Source organism: Stegastes partitus, unplaced genomic scaffold (genome assembly GCF_000690725.1).
Source record: "Stegastes partitus isolate 25-593 unplaced genomic scaffold, Stegastes_partitus-1.0.2 Scaffold2019, whole genome shotgun sequence".
NCBI lineage: Eukaryota > Metazoa > Chordata > Actinopteri > Pomacentridae > Stegastes > Stegastes partitus.
Window position 1 is genome coordinate 29835 of NW_007579750.1, and position 14373 is coordinate 44207.

Genomic DNA, 14373 nt, shown 5'->3' on the forward strand with positions numbered 1-14373 from the left:
TTTTTATATTTTGCAATTTTCACGTCTGTCACTACATTAACATCCGTTTAACAAAAATTCCCTCATCTAACCAAACCAACCAGAGCTTGTGTGCAGTACAATGCGATTACACTACAAGCGCAGTAGCGCACACGCTCAGCAGTAGCGTGCAAGTGCAGGATATATAGATACAACCTAATGCACATGTATGCAACTGAGTCTTCCAAGCACACTCCCACAGACTAAAAAAAAGTGGTATAAAAACAATTACAGACACGTGGGTGTCTGCGGGAATATAATCCAGGCATAAGGCGATAAGTGGATGCAAACACTGCCAACAAAATACCCCCCACAGAGTAACAGAGTCACAAGATTCCCTCACTGTAGGGTTCAAAGGTTCAGATTTTTCCATTAATTTGCCACTTATCTATTTGTGCACACCACATATATTAACTGTAACTAACAAATTCTGCTGTCTGCTATTTTGTTCAATGAGTAAAACTGATAGAAAGTTCAATCTTAAAAAGAGCTCCTTATATGTTTCGTACGTTTGCCTGTATACATATGCTGTGAAAATCCACCTATTCTCTCTGATGGAAACCGTGTTTCTACAGGACAATAAACCTAGTGCATCCTTTAGATCAGGGATTCTCAACTGGTGGGCCGCGACCCAAAAGTGGGTCGTGGACCTGTTCTGGGTGGGTCCCGGACAGCTGGTCAATATTAAATAATATATGATGTGCGTCTCAGATTGGACTTATTTTTTATTTTGAAAAAACTTTTATTTTGACAGGCATGGTAACCATAGTTTGTTTGACGTTCATTTTAAGTTTGTGTTGATGTTGGGATGCAAGATGGCAAAGCCAAATATGACCCGGAGTACTGAAAATGTGGATTTTCATACTAGGGCTGGACCCGAATAGCCAACTATTCGTTTGTGTGCTGGAATCGGGATATCAATTTTGATCTCCGAATATTCCTCCCACCTCCTCCTCCTTATTTTGTGCAGTTTTGTACACGCAGTTGTCATGGTCCATTTACTATGCATGGTTATATGCTCTGAAATGCATGTTACACAGGAAACACACAGAAAAAAAAAACTGGGTCGCGACTTAATGACCATGGGAAAATGTGGGTCCCAGGGGGAGACCAGTTGAGAACCCCTGCTTTAGATTGATACTTACTCCCACTGATGAGCAGGCACAATATATACTGATATATCTACAATAAGATCATGACAGTCCATGCCAGGTCTCACTGAGCTATTTAATAAATGACGTTAGGCTCACTAAGAATAAACAGTGTCAGACCTTAGCAGATCCAATATGGATATACTAAAACCCAACCACTGTTAGACTGTTTTCAAAGATCCATGAAGGACAGAGGAGCAAGCACCTTCCCTTTCATATTTCAGCAACCTTTCCAAGATAGTTCTGCCTTTACATTAAAGTTTTGCAGCCAGGCTTTTAAACATTGTCAGGTAAGGGATAAATACAGCTTAAAAACAGGTGTTAACAAGTGAATGAAACATCTCAATCTGACATAAGGCCTGCAGTAGATTATTTGAGTTTTCAAACATTAGATTGTTTGACTTCATGTCTTGTTATTTCAAAATAAAGCAGCCTCTGTCATTAATTCTGCAGTTTTCTGGTATTTTCACCGTTCTCCCCCCCCCCGTGTCTGACATAACATCATGCACCCCGGGTCCAGGTCTCAGGGTTCCCATGTCTCCTAATATGATTGCAACGCCAGAAGACCAACTACTGCGTCATTAGGAGACATTAGAAAATGATTTATATGATATCAGAGGTGACCTTGTCCTGGCCTGGCCTGATCTAACCTCAGAGGGCTGAAAATGTCTGTCGAGCTAACTGATGGCGTTACGATCTGTAGCAGTGAGTGTGCAGGCTGCATCATTGGACCTGTGAGTTTGGAGTTCAGCAGGTGCTGCTATTGGAACCCTTAGCGGTAGAAATGAACGTTTTTCTGCAGGCCATTCTCCACAGATTGTATTTGCCTTGGCAGCCTGGTTTGTTTCATACCTCATCTACTCAGAGAGTGATATTTTATTATTTTCTAAAAAACTAATACAAGGGATAGCAGTCAACTCTCTGAACCCCCGAACTTGCTGGTCCGGTTTTAAAGCCATGTTATCATTTTTTTTAATTTGCCAAAATTAGGGCCAGAAACTGTAAAGACAAAAAAGAATAATAGGATTTTCAACTTTCTCACAGTCTTTGAACTAGTTATGTAGGACACAAGATTCTGTTGGTAAAAAGTGACCAACTCTAAGCTTAAAGTAGTGGTATTTCATCAAGATCACTGCATTGTAGATGGCTAATTTAAAAACTCAATACAGATAAACTGTGTCATTTGAAATTGAACATTTTTGAGACTTTTTGACTGAATTGCAGACGGTGCTTCCACAGAGCAGACATGGGACAAGTATGGAGACAAATCAAAAATAATTGTTAAAACAAGCTATGCAGAACCATTTTTCCTATATTGGTAACACGTTTGGTACAGTGCAGGACATGCATGTCAGACTGTCTGAACAGGGTCAACAATTTGGAAACTTGTCAACACAATCACATCACGTCTGGTTGGCTGCTTCATTTAGTGACACACCAGGTACAAGTCTGGGAGAAAGTAGGACTTCTCTCTCGGCTCTCTGCTTTCAATCTTAACACATTTGCTTTTGTATCTAGTGGTGTGAACAGCCAGACGCATCATCTATGAATCACATGTCTCAGATTTACTATTGTGAACGTAAACTCACCTGCAGAGTGCATGTGCTTTCCAAGTCTCTCTCTGCTTCTTCTGCTGCTGGAAACAGTTCTGCTTCTGAAGAAGACAGAGAACAGCTCATTATATGACTTCATCAAGTTAGTGCACATTTTATTAATGTCAAGGATGACAAACACCTTTATCATCGACCGCATCATCCAAGAAGAAGTCGAGATAACACAAGACAAGAATAAATCACAACAAACAACTTGAAGACTAAACATGATCACTGTCATACGAGTCAGAGCATGGCTGACGTGACAGGGCGGTGAAGCTAATACATGACCTGCACAACAAGGTTTGGGAAGAAAACATAATGGGATGTACAGTGACTATAACTATAACTTTGGGAAAGAAACTCTGCAGCTATAAAATAGCTAAATAAACAACTGGATACAGAAATGACACCAGCAGCACACAAACACAGAACAGTTTTCAGTGTCATGTAGGTGGCTCTTTTTAACTTGAGTAGATCTCTTATGTCGTGGAGCTAACCTGGTCCGGAGCAGGTTATGTTCAGAGTTTTGAATTTAAATCGGCTGGAATGAACATCTCCTTTTAGCCAAATCGTTTCCTGACGATTCTTTATGAGTGATACAAATTCTCAGATGAAGGAATGTGTTCTATCTGTAAACCTGTGCGTTATTAATATCACAGAATGAAGCCATGCAGTTACAGTATGGCACACTGTATGTATCGTATTGCCATGGGAACCCAACATGTATATAGTTAGCAATGCAGAAATCACATAAATATTTTTTTATGTTTGGTCCTGATTTGCTGTTCATTCTGTTTACTCTGCTGGTACTGCTGCTGATAGAACACAGATTAGAACATTGATTATTCTAGTGGCATCTATTACAGAGAATACTCAATCAGAAACATTAACTTCCCTTTGATTTGGCCAAAAAATAAATTCACATCCTTTCCTCTGGGACAGTATCGGACCTATTACAGCATTTGCAGTCGCAGCACTTTTCAGTGTCAGAAATGTTGATATTCTTTGGAGCTCTCCATTATAGCAGTGTGTTGACTGAAGCAGCTGCACACCATTGTTTGATTTTGTGCTGAAGAAGAGTCCTGTGACGCGTTAAACGCCCTCTTTAATGTGAAAGTGCACAGAGCCTGAAGAAAAAAGCCTGAGTTAAACAAAGAACGTTGATAACATCCTTCGTGATACCTGTTATCCCTGACTGGGGCTTTTGTTGTTTCTGTAGTTTTTTTCTGACACAAAGAAAGCCTGACTATATCAAACTGGCTGTCTAGCGCAGCCCTCAGGTCATCAAGAAGGGGTTGAATGATTTCTGAGTTTTGTGAAGGGCTACATTGTTAAATGGGGGTAGTTCATCAGTGAGACTGCTGTGAAGTAAGACTACGAAGCTCAGTTTATTATATTGTTGAGAAAACTATATTTAAAATTTATAAAACTTCTGTCAGCTTATTTGTCGGTGACTAAAAACAAAATAATATACATATCTGTGGCTATCTGGCTAAGATGAGAGATTCTATTGTCAAAAAACATCCTCAAAATTTGAAAGACAAAGCTGAGACTTTATCTAAGGACCGACTCGAAAAAAATTGATTCACATTTTGGCCCAAAGCGATTAGTGGATAGATAAGTAGAGACACCCATAAAGAGTACCATCAACCAACTGTCAGCAAACTACAAAGAGCCATCAAGCAGCCCACTGACTTACTTACTTTCGTAACCTAGACCTTATATTTCACCCTTGTTTTCTGGTTCATAGTCCTGTTTGAATGCTTCAGATAAAATAAGCAGAACTTCTGTGTAACTTCTACTTCAATTGCCACAGAAGTTTGTTGCTGTGAAGGGCGAGTGTTACTCACTGAACTAATGCAGCAGCAGACAGGAAGTGACAGCAGGTCAGCCAGTGAGACAACTGCTAAAGATGATGTCATGGCTCTGCATCACGCACGCAGGCACACAGACTTCATTTATATTCATGTCTTTCACTAAAGTGTGAAAACTCAGTCGTCTGAGTCACATTACGAAACACGCATGCACGCACACACGCACACACACACTGCAGAGACTAACAGCAGCATGTTCATACACCACAAACATATCTGGGCCCACCTCTAGTTTCACTGTCAACTGTTATAAGCATTGATGACATCAGCATGTTGCTTGGATACTGTGCCCAATACAAACAGTGGATCTAGATCAACAACTGTCACACACACACACAGACACACACACACACACACACACAGACACACACAGACACACACACAGACACACACACACACGCCGGCACACAGTCAGCATTATTCTGCTGCTTGCCTCTACTTACTGCTAAAAAGGGAGGGTAACATAAAAAAATGTGCAGAACCCTGATATAAGTAAAATGTAAAATGATGTTCTCATGTTTAGCAATAGACCAATAAGTCTTTGGTTGTGTCAGAAACCATCCCTGATACCGACTTAATGCTTTTCAAATAATCAGCAGCAATGGTTTCAGCAGAAGAGTGAATTACATTCAGTGAAACCTGAGAAAGATTGTTGTTTCTGACATGAATCTAGTACATTTCAGATCCTAAGTTATATTAATAGCTGTATTTTGACAGGCATGTTGATCAACCCTGACTGGGTTGCCTGGGTGATGGTGTGTAATGTTGAAAAACCTGAAACATCCAGTTACCCCAGGAAGCATTACTCATGATGTATCCAGATAAAGATCAAGGTTAAATTAGTGTAATAGGTAACCTATGACACAAGGCAGAAGTAAAACAAGTAAAATATATGGCAGTTGATTTGTGATGTTGCAGAACTTTGTGTGTGTGGACTTCTGCTAATGAAAGACAAGCAAACAGAGGATTTTCAACCCCTGAAAATACCCATGTTTAACCAAACTTGAATTGTGCAATAACACAAGCCCACTAAGTTTTTTGGTGAATTATCTATTTTAAGGTTCAAGGTTCAAGGTTACTGTATTAATACCTGTGGATAGATTTGGCAGAAAAAAAACAAAAGAAAGGACGGAATCGAGCGACAAAAAAAAAAAAAAAAAACAAAAAAGACGAGAAAGAAAAAGACGAGAAAGTGCTCAGTATTCCGTCATTCATCAATATGACAGCAAGGAAGTAAAAAGATAAGATAAAATAAATAAGATCAAGATAAAAAAATTAAAGCAATCTCTGGGATCAAAAACAGGATAAGAATATAAAACGTCCCAATGATAGATAGAGCTAAGAAATCAAATACGTAGAATAAAATAAAGTGTAAATGTCACTACTTCTTATTGAGCTCAGTGACGGCGAACGGAACAAAGCTGTTTTTATAACGCTAAAAACCTCCGTCCAGAGGGAAGAAGCTGAAATTCACCTCTTAGAGGATGGCAGTCATCATGAAGGATTGATAAATCCACCCTCTGTATCTGTCTACTGTACAGGGAGGCTGGACAAGACTGTGACTCACCAATCAGACGACTGGACCATCTCACTATTTGGTTCAATCAGTTTTTCTCTGTAACAGAGGTCTGACCAAACCATGCCACCAAGAAAAATGATAAAACAGACTCAATAAAAGAACGATAGAATAGATTGTAGATCAAGATTGTTCGGTCAATGTGGAAATTGTTTTCTGAGGCAGTGAAGGTGCTGACGGCTCTTTCTGCAGACAGACTTGCAGTTTTCATCAAAGCTCAATTTATGGTCCGTAGGTATTTATATGATTGCACTTTTAATGACAATGCATCTCTCCTTACATGCAAAGAAATCTAAAAAAGCCACAGAGCCCTCTGTAGTGAAAAAAGAACAAGGTACAGCCAGACCATTTTCTACCACGCATAGATAAAAAGCAGAGCACTGTATTGTGGGGTTGTTAGTAGAAAGTATTGTACATGTTGAAAAATTTGACTTGTTCTATTCCAGTGTAATGTGAAATTATAAGTTCAGACATGGCTGATAATGATGTAGATCTAACCAGTGGATAAATATAAAGCTTTTACCAGTAAACATCATTTTGTAAAGTCCAAAGGATTTTTAGATAGTGGTGAATATGAATATGCCACAACTCTAAGATTTGCAGAATTTTTTTTCCATAACAGCTCGCTATGTTTAGTGGTATATAATAATCTTAATCTTCACTCGGGTCGCGGGGGGCTGGAGTCTATCCCAGTTGACTTAGGGCGAAGGCAGGGGACACCCTGGACAGGTCGCCAGTCTATCACAGGGCTACACTTAGAGACAGACAACCAAGCACACTGACATTCACACCTATGGACAATTTAGAATCACCAATCAACCTCAACATGCTTTTGGACTGTGTGGGAGGAAGCCGGAGAACCCGGAGAGAACCCACGCTGCACGGGGAGAACATGCAAATTCTACGCAGAAAGCCCCCACTGGGGCGTGAACCGGCGACCTTCTTGCTGCGAGGCAACAGTGCTACCAACTGCACCACCAACAGTACCTTTTACTCTTATTATTTAATCCTACACATGTATGTAATAATGATAGGTCAAAACTTATCTTGTGTTACTCAATGAACTTTGTGTCCCATTTGTCTCAAATTGCAATGCATTTCCTATATTTTCGCAGGCCAAACAAAAGAAGAGATTGGCGTGAGAGAGGCAGATAAATAATAGCTAATGGCAACACAAAGAGGACAGCAACTAAAGACAGAATGTAATGAAAAGGGTTGTGCATGATTTGTTTAGAGACAAAAACAAAAAACCAAAACACCATATAGGGGGAAATAATGATAGATTTTAAAACAGTGAGTTACCAGTCTGGAATGTGTCCTCCACTGTGACCATCTCTTCCTTGGGTTCCACTTCTCTTTTCATCCTACTCCTTTCTCTCTCCTTCCATCCATCCACTGTATCCAACATGTCCGAGTCTTCATCCAGCCCCTTCAACACACCGTCTTTATCATCCACAGCGACAGACTCGGGATCTTCTCCGTGATTTGAAACACTGTCAAGTTCAACAGTGGTGACAGTGACGGACTTTGTGTTTGCTGATGACAGGATTTCACCTGTTTCCACATTCACAGTGGGGATCGGCTCCTCTGGACCGGGATCAACCGCATCTGTTAAGTCACCAGGTGTAACAGAAAGTGTTGAACTGCGGCTCTCAAGCTCTTTGGTGTGACAGTGTGTGTCTGATGTGTTACTGTCCTCTGCTGTACATGCTGAGTGTGTCTGTCCTTCTGTCTCATACTGTTGTACAAAGCAGCCATCATACATATCATGTACATCCAATTGCTGTCCAGCTCCCTCTTTTGGACAGATAGTTTGATCTTTGGGATACACCGTTAGTATGAGGCTCTCCTCAGAAACAGCATCCACTGGATCTTGTCCGGTATCTATCACAGGACAGAGAGGCTGGCTTTCTTTGTGCAGCAATATGTCTGTCTGGATGTGAGCATGGCTTTCTACCTCAATCATTTCTGTTTCCTCTGCTGACGGTTCTGTATGAGCATGCAATGGGCTTCCTTCTTTAAGCAGTGAACATGCAAAAGGTTTGTTCTGTATAGCCTCTGTTTGAATTTTCTCTTCATCACATTGTGGTAAACTACGAGCATCTCCAAGTGCTAACAAGTCATGCTGAGGATGATCTTTGCTATTCAGCAGTGCTGTTGGTAGCTTTTCTGCCTTTGTTGTACACAGTAACTCTACAAAATCTGATTTCTCTGATATTTGAACGTCAGCTTGTTCTTTAGAACTGCTTTGATGACAAAGTTCCCTGTGTAAATGCAATACAGGTTGGTTTTCTGTCTCAGCTGGAGTCACTGCTGGCAGTGGACAGTTGTCTCCGTCTATAAGCTTTGCAGACATCTGTGTGGACTGAACAGTGTTGACAAAATCATCTGCCAGCTGCTTTACTGCAACACTTGCTATGTTGCTGTCCTGTTTTAATGGTGAGCTACTGGCTGCCTCCTGACTCTCTGACTGACTGTCTACTAGATGTTGGCTCAGTTCGATCTTAGCCACAGCTGATGCTATAGCTACTGTTACAACTGCTACTGCTGCAGCAACCAACTCTTCATCGCATTTCAGCTCTTTTTCTCTGTCTAAGGAAGAAAATCCCTCATCCTCCGCCTGTTTCCTTCTCTCCTTCAAACATGATTTTTTGCCATGCACCATCCTACTGTCATTTTCTTTACTTTTCCTCTCCCCACTTCTGGCCTTACCCACTTCCTCTTCACCCACCCACAGCTCATTTCTCTTTTCCTCATTGTGCTGCTGATCTCTCAGCATCTCAGAGGCCAAACAATGCTCTAAATATTCCCTTGCAGTTGTGTCAGTGTTTCCTTCCTGTATTTGAAGTGGTGAAGCATCCGCTCTGTCTTCAAATGGCAGACCAGCACATTCTGTAGGATGCACAGATTCAAGAAATCCTACTGGTAGTTCCATGGTATCCACAGAGTGCAGTGTTTCCAGAAGACAGGAGTCCACCGTGAGCTCTGTTGGGTCTGAATCCGTGACAGCTTGTTCCTTTGGGCAGTAAGATTCTACCAAACCTCTTTGGTTCTCGGAAGCTGTAGATTTAGTAGCAACTGCGAGGTCCTTGTTTTCCGACAATGTTGCAGACTCCACATTGTGCCCCTTTGATTCCAGCTCTGTAGGGTCAAGTAATTCCATCGCCACTGGTTGCACAGTTGCCATTTTCTCTGTGTCTACCTTACTGATGTCTGTTTCAGTAAGTTCTGACACAACGATAGCAGAATCTGGTTCAGAGCAATCAGGTCCGTGAAAGTTCATGTTCTTATCCGTTGATAATTCCTTTGTTTCGACTGTCTGTGAAGCTGGAGTTTCCGTCCAATTAATTTTCATGTCATCTGTATGACTGAGCAGTTTAGAAGTAAAACTACAAACGGTGTCTGTAACGTCACTGTCCGGTCCATGAGCGTCCCTGGTCAGCACCTCCGTCCGCCTGGGTAGGTGCATGGCATCCTCGTCGGCTTCCTCCCCCTGGGTTGCCTCAGAAGCAGTAGCAGGCTGGAAGTCTGCCTTGAAGACTGAATCCGTCTCAAACTGAGCACTGATGTTTGTCCCTTGTTCTCTCTGTGTCTCTATCTGACTCTGAGATTCTACACTGGAGCTTGAACTAAGTTTTACTTCTGCACCTCCTTTCTTGCCCCTCTTCTTCCTCCTCTTTTTTTTGCCCTTCGCTCCTCTCTCTTCACTCTCTGCTTTTTCATCTCCTCCCTCTGTAATGTCTGCCGTTTCAGAACTCTTTCTGCCGTCAGTCGTCTCTCGGTTCTGGAAGTCTTCTCTGCATCCCACCACTCGTTCCTCCTTCCAATCTGACCTAACTTCTTCCTCTCGCTGTGATCCGTTTGCTTCCTGTCTTTGTGCGTGGAGCCCATGTGACAGTGCTGGCTGTATTCCAGCAGCATGTGGCTGGCAAAGAGCTGCAGACAGTTGATGAAAATTAAGACCTTGTTCTAACTGGGAAGAACTAAGACCTGAAGCTTGGGGTGAGCTCAAATCGCATTCTCCCTCCTCTCTCATTCCCTTCTCCAGTTGTCCATCTTTTCTCTCGTCCACTGTGTCAGTGTCATACCAAATCGACAGGGAGTTCACTTCTTTTCTATTGAAGTCTTCATCTGCACACTGATCTACGTTTTCACCCTGATACCAAACAGTTTTTCCTTTTGGTTCTGGCAAAGATCCTATCCAGCCTCCGTCGCGCCATAGAACTCTTCTGCGTGTCCCTTCCACGTCTGGGGACCTGGGGCTTGTCCTAGTGCCATGCTGAGGGCTCTTGTTGATGAAGTGAGGTTGGCTTGGCTCCTCTGTGTCTGACTGGTTTTGCTGGGGATCCTGGGATTGTTCCTGACCCATGGTTACTGAAAGGAGACAGGATTAGATTAAGGACTCCAATAGAAAGCATTTGTTTTTCTTTTTTGAAAGAAGAACTGGTCAATCACAACTTGACTCTTAGCATAGCAATGATGATATACAACTTACGGAAATAGTTTTACTGTTAACCCTAATTATCTCCTATAAATATGACTGACTAACCTGAATGCTGTTTTTCTGTTTCAGCATGTTAGTGACAAGGTCATAGAAAACCACAACCTGCTCTTCAGTTCCCCTCAGCTCTGTGGAGTGTTAGTATCTTTCAGTTCACTGTTTTGGGTTTTACACCAGACAATTTCACTACTGTGGTTTGGCCCCTGCTTTCTCCTTCACCTTTTTTCTAGCAGGCACTTGTTTTAAAAAACAAAAATGTTAACACTGTACACTACCTGCTGTGCAGCAAATAGTAGACACACACGGTCAGAGACTAGCTGGTGAACATGTTCAAGCATTTTGCAGATAAGGCCTGGATATTTTGCTCAGGAGCTGGTAGTGACCAAAATCAGAGCAAACACTGGGTTCATTAAACATCACTTCAAATGATAGACCATGCTGAGATGGAAGTAACTGTTTGTCTAAAAGGTGATACTCAGTTTCATTTCTGTGTACAAGTTTGGTGCACTAACCCCAAGAGTCCCAGTAAATCAGTTAAAGTGGATTTAAGTCTATATTTATTTTGGTTTATGACTGACCAGTACTATTTGTTTTCATGAACTACTCTACAACCCATCGTATCTAGTTGCCTACTTTTCTTTACAGTTATTATTGTGGTGACTTTTTTACTTTTACCTTTTTTTCTTTTTTCTTTTTTAGTTTTGATTATGTCTGAAGATGCCACAACTAAATGGCTCTTCTGAATAAGTGATTCCTGTTATACCCACAATGCAAACTAATTGGATATAATAGTTCAACAATCAACAACGATACAACCAGAAAACACAACCTAAGCGTCCCTTTACTTTGTCTTTTTTCTGCTAAGTCAATCTATGTCCAAATTACAAGGTGCTTTATAATTATATTGGTAAAAGAGCCTCCAGTCACATTTAACAGTAGGCATAAAATAGTAGAACCTCTGGGTGGCAATATAAAATGTCGCCTTGGGGTAAAAATAACATTGAAATTAAAATAAAGCACAATATTACTATTCATTAACTGCATGACTCTAACACTGGGCATGTCTTTCAACATACCGTACAACGTACCAGTCCTCTCTGCAGCTGATTCCAGAGCTTCTTCTGTTGGGAGACTCTGCGTGTCTTCCTGCTCTGTCTGTATTTCTGTTTCTGTCTCTACAACTCGCTCACACATCAGCAGCTCAACTTCCCACTTCTCTACTTCCTGTTTTTCTACGATGGTAGTTGTAGGCAAGGCAACGGCCTTCCTGCCAGCACACTTTTCATCACCGCTTGGTACCAGCACTGGCTTTATGGCTAAGAGAGTCTCTTGTGTTCCGGGGCTACACTGATTTTTTCCACTGTCACCAATAAGAGGTGTCACCGCTTGCTCCCTTGGTGAAACACTTCCACTTCCGTTTGTCTTGGTGGATTTCTGTGCAGTTCTTCTACTGGCCTTTGGGGTGCTTGTGTTATTTTCTTGAGCTTCTGCTGCACGTCTCGTGGTTTTGTTAGTTCTCTTTTTGTTTTTCTTCTTCTGGCCAGCAGGACAATTGGCAGCTGGTGTACCCTTCTGTTCTCTCCCAGCTTCCTGGCTGTGACAAAGACGTCCACTAGTGTGAGTGACAACAGCTGAGTCCTCCCCCTGTGTTCTCGCCCCCAATGAGCGGGGACTTCCCGCTTCCTCTGTTTTTGTGCTACAGTTGTCTATGCTTATCACAGCCAAGCCTTCATCTTGCCTGCTCTCTTGTTGACCATTACAGCAAGACTGCAGCCCACAGGTATGGCGGACTCGTTCTTCATCGATAGAGACATGTGTTGGTGCAAAATCTGACTTGTCCTGCAAGAAGAAGATAAATCTAAATGAACAGCTGAAAGGAAAATGTCACTGCACATTCTGCCTCAGTTGCAAGCAGTTAAACACTTGTTGCATTGTACTGAACGAGCTTACCGAAGAAGGTGGTCTACGGAAACTCTGGGGTAAAAGTAGACAGTGCTGTGTTGACAGGCGTGCTAAAAATGAGACTACTGAAAGGCTGGAGAAGCCCATGTGAGTGTCAAAGCCGGCAGCTGCAGATAGGCCGGCAGTGGATACTGAGAGACTGGCGGAATCTCTTCCTTATCACTCTCCGAGATGAGACACCCACTCAAGTAATTCACATTCCTACCTCAATGATTCATTGTGTGTATGTGTAACAGACTCTGTTAGCCACTAGCATTTCTGCACCAGCAACAAGCATCCCTAAAAAACATTAAGGAACATTTTATTTTACACTGTATTTAACATACAAGTGAGGTGCACTACATTGATACAGATTCAAAAGGTACTACGTTCAGTCACAACACGCAGGACTGAAAAATCAAACATAAATTATGATCACAATAATGGTTTCCCACAATTAAGTGAACATAATCAACTGCAATGTTGACACGGAAAATGCTTTACTTAAAGAATAAAGCCCATGTGAACAAAATCCCTCGATTTCTTAAGAAAATATATTTAAATATTAGAACACCTCATTTCACTGTTGTCAAAGCGAGTTTTGGTCATAAACCTGTCTGAGCTGCTACGTTGCAGTAACTGAGTGGAGACTAGATGCTTCTCTGTGCATAACCTAAATTTGAGGCATTTATGGAACATCTACTTTGCAGATGTTCAGCAAGTGAGAAGCTTAGCTTAGGGTATGCAGGTACGACACCAGTGGACACCCTGGTAGCTCAACAGGTTGAGCAGGTGACCCATACGTAGGGGCTAAAGTCCTCCATGGAGCGGCCATGGTTCGAGTCCGACCCATGGCCATTTGCTGCGTGTCCTCCCCCCACTCTTCTCCCCACTGTCCTGTCTCCCTCTCCGCTTAAAAAAGATTTTTAAAAAAACAAAACACCAGTAGGACTGGTTTACACAAACTACTTTGTGTAACCCTCAATCGATTAGAAAAAAAAATGGAATGGTTGTCTCAAGTTATGCTTTTTTAATTGTTCATTTTACTATTTAAACTGCATATTGTACATACATTACTGTTAGGACATAGCGTCACGCCTATGAGTATGTGCTAACAGACGAAACTATTGTTTGTGTGGGTTAGTCTGAGGGGGGCCAGACTTCCGTCTGTGGGGGCCATGTCCACTCCTTCACTCCACCCCTGCACAAATGTCATCACACTCAGATGTTGTTTACTCACCTTTGAGACTCTGTGAAGCTGAATAAGTCTCCTTAGCTCCTGCACCTTCTCCTGTAAAGAGCAGCCTCCACTGCTGTCTTCATCTGACTCTCCCTCTCTCTGAGGGAGGTCAGAAAATGTTAGGGTGTAGGTACCGAGATTTTCATGGTGCTGAAACACTCGACCTCCTGGGTAAAACAGTAGCTTTTCTTCTGCTTCCACTTGGACATCTGAGAATGTCTCATACCTGCAATGACACGTTCCATCTATGTGAGCAACACATGAAGAAATACAGAAGCAAACTGAACTTTAGGTTATTTAGATATTTATGTCATTCACTCTCAGTAGTGCAGCCTCCTTTCAAAATGTCCCTGTTCTAAACAAACTGCATGGCTTCCAATATCATTGCAGCTTTCTCAAAATCATCGACAACCGCTATATGATTCACATTGAAACAACTTCATACTTGACTGACTGCATTGGATTATCAAAATATTA

The 14373-nt window shown here is 41.8% G+C and overlaps 1 protein-coding gene across 2 annotated transcripts in view; it reads right to left on the reverse strand.

Moving 5' to 3' along the window:
- LOC103373583 (uncharacterized) overlaps nucleotides 1–14373 on the reverse strand; it is a 95255-nt gene that overhangs the window by 28029 nt on the left and 52853 nt on the right. Inside the window, exons 8-11 of one of the 2 annotated variants that reach the window (XM_008303499.1) lie at nucleotides 13897–14122; nucleotides 11804–12554; nucleotides 7517–10588; nucleotides 2759–2823 (exon numbers count right to left, since the gene is read on the reverse strand). In XM_008303499.1, the coding sequence (XP_008301721.1) occupies nucleotides 2759–2823; nucleotides 7517–10588; nucleotides 11804–12554; nucleotides 13897–14122 (4114 nt within the window). Of the gene's footprint in view, nucleotides 1–2758; nucleotides 2824–7516; nucleotides 10589–11791; nucleotides 12555–13896; nucleotides 14123–14373 lie in introns of both variants that reach the window. The other variant, XM_008303498.1, reaches the window with a different exon arrangement.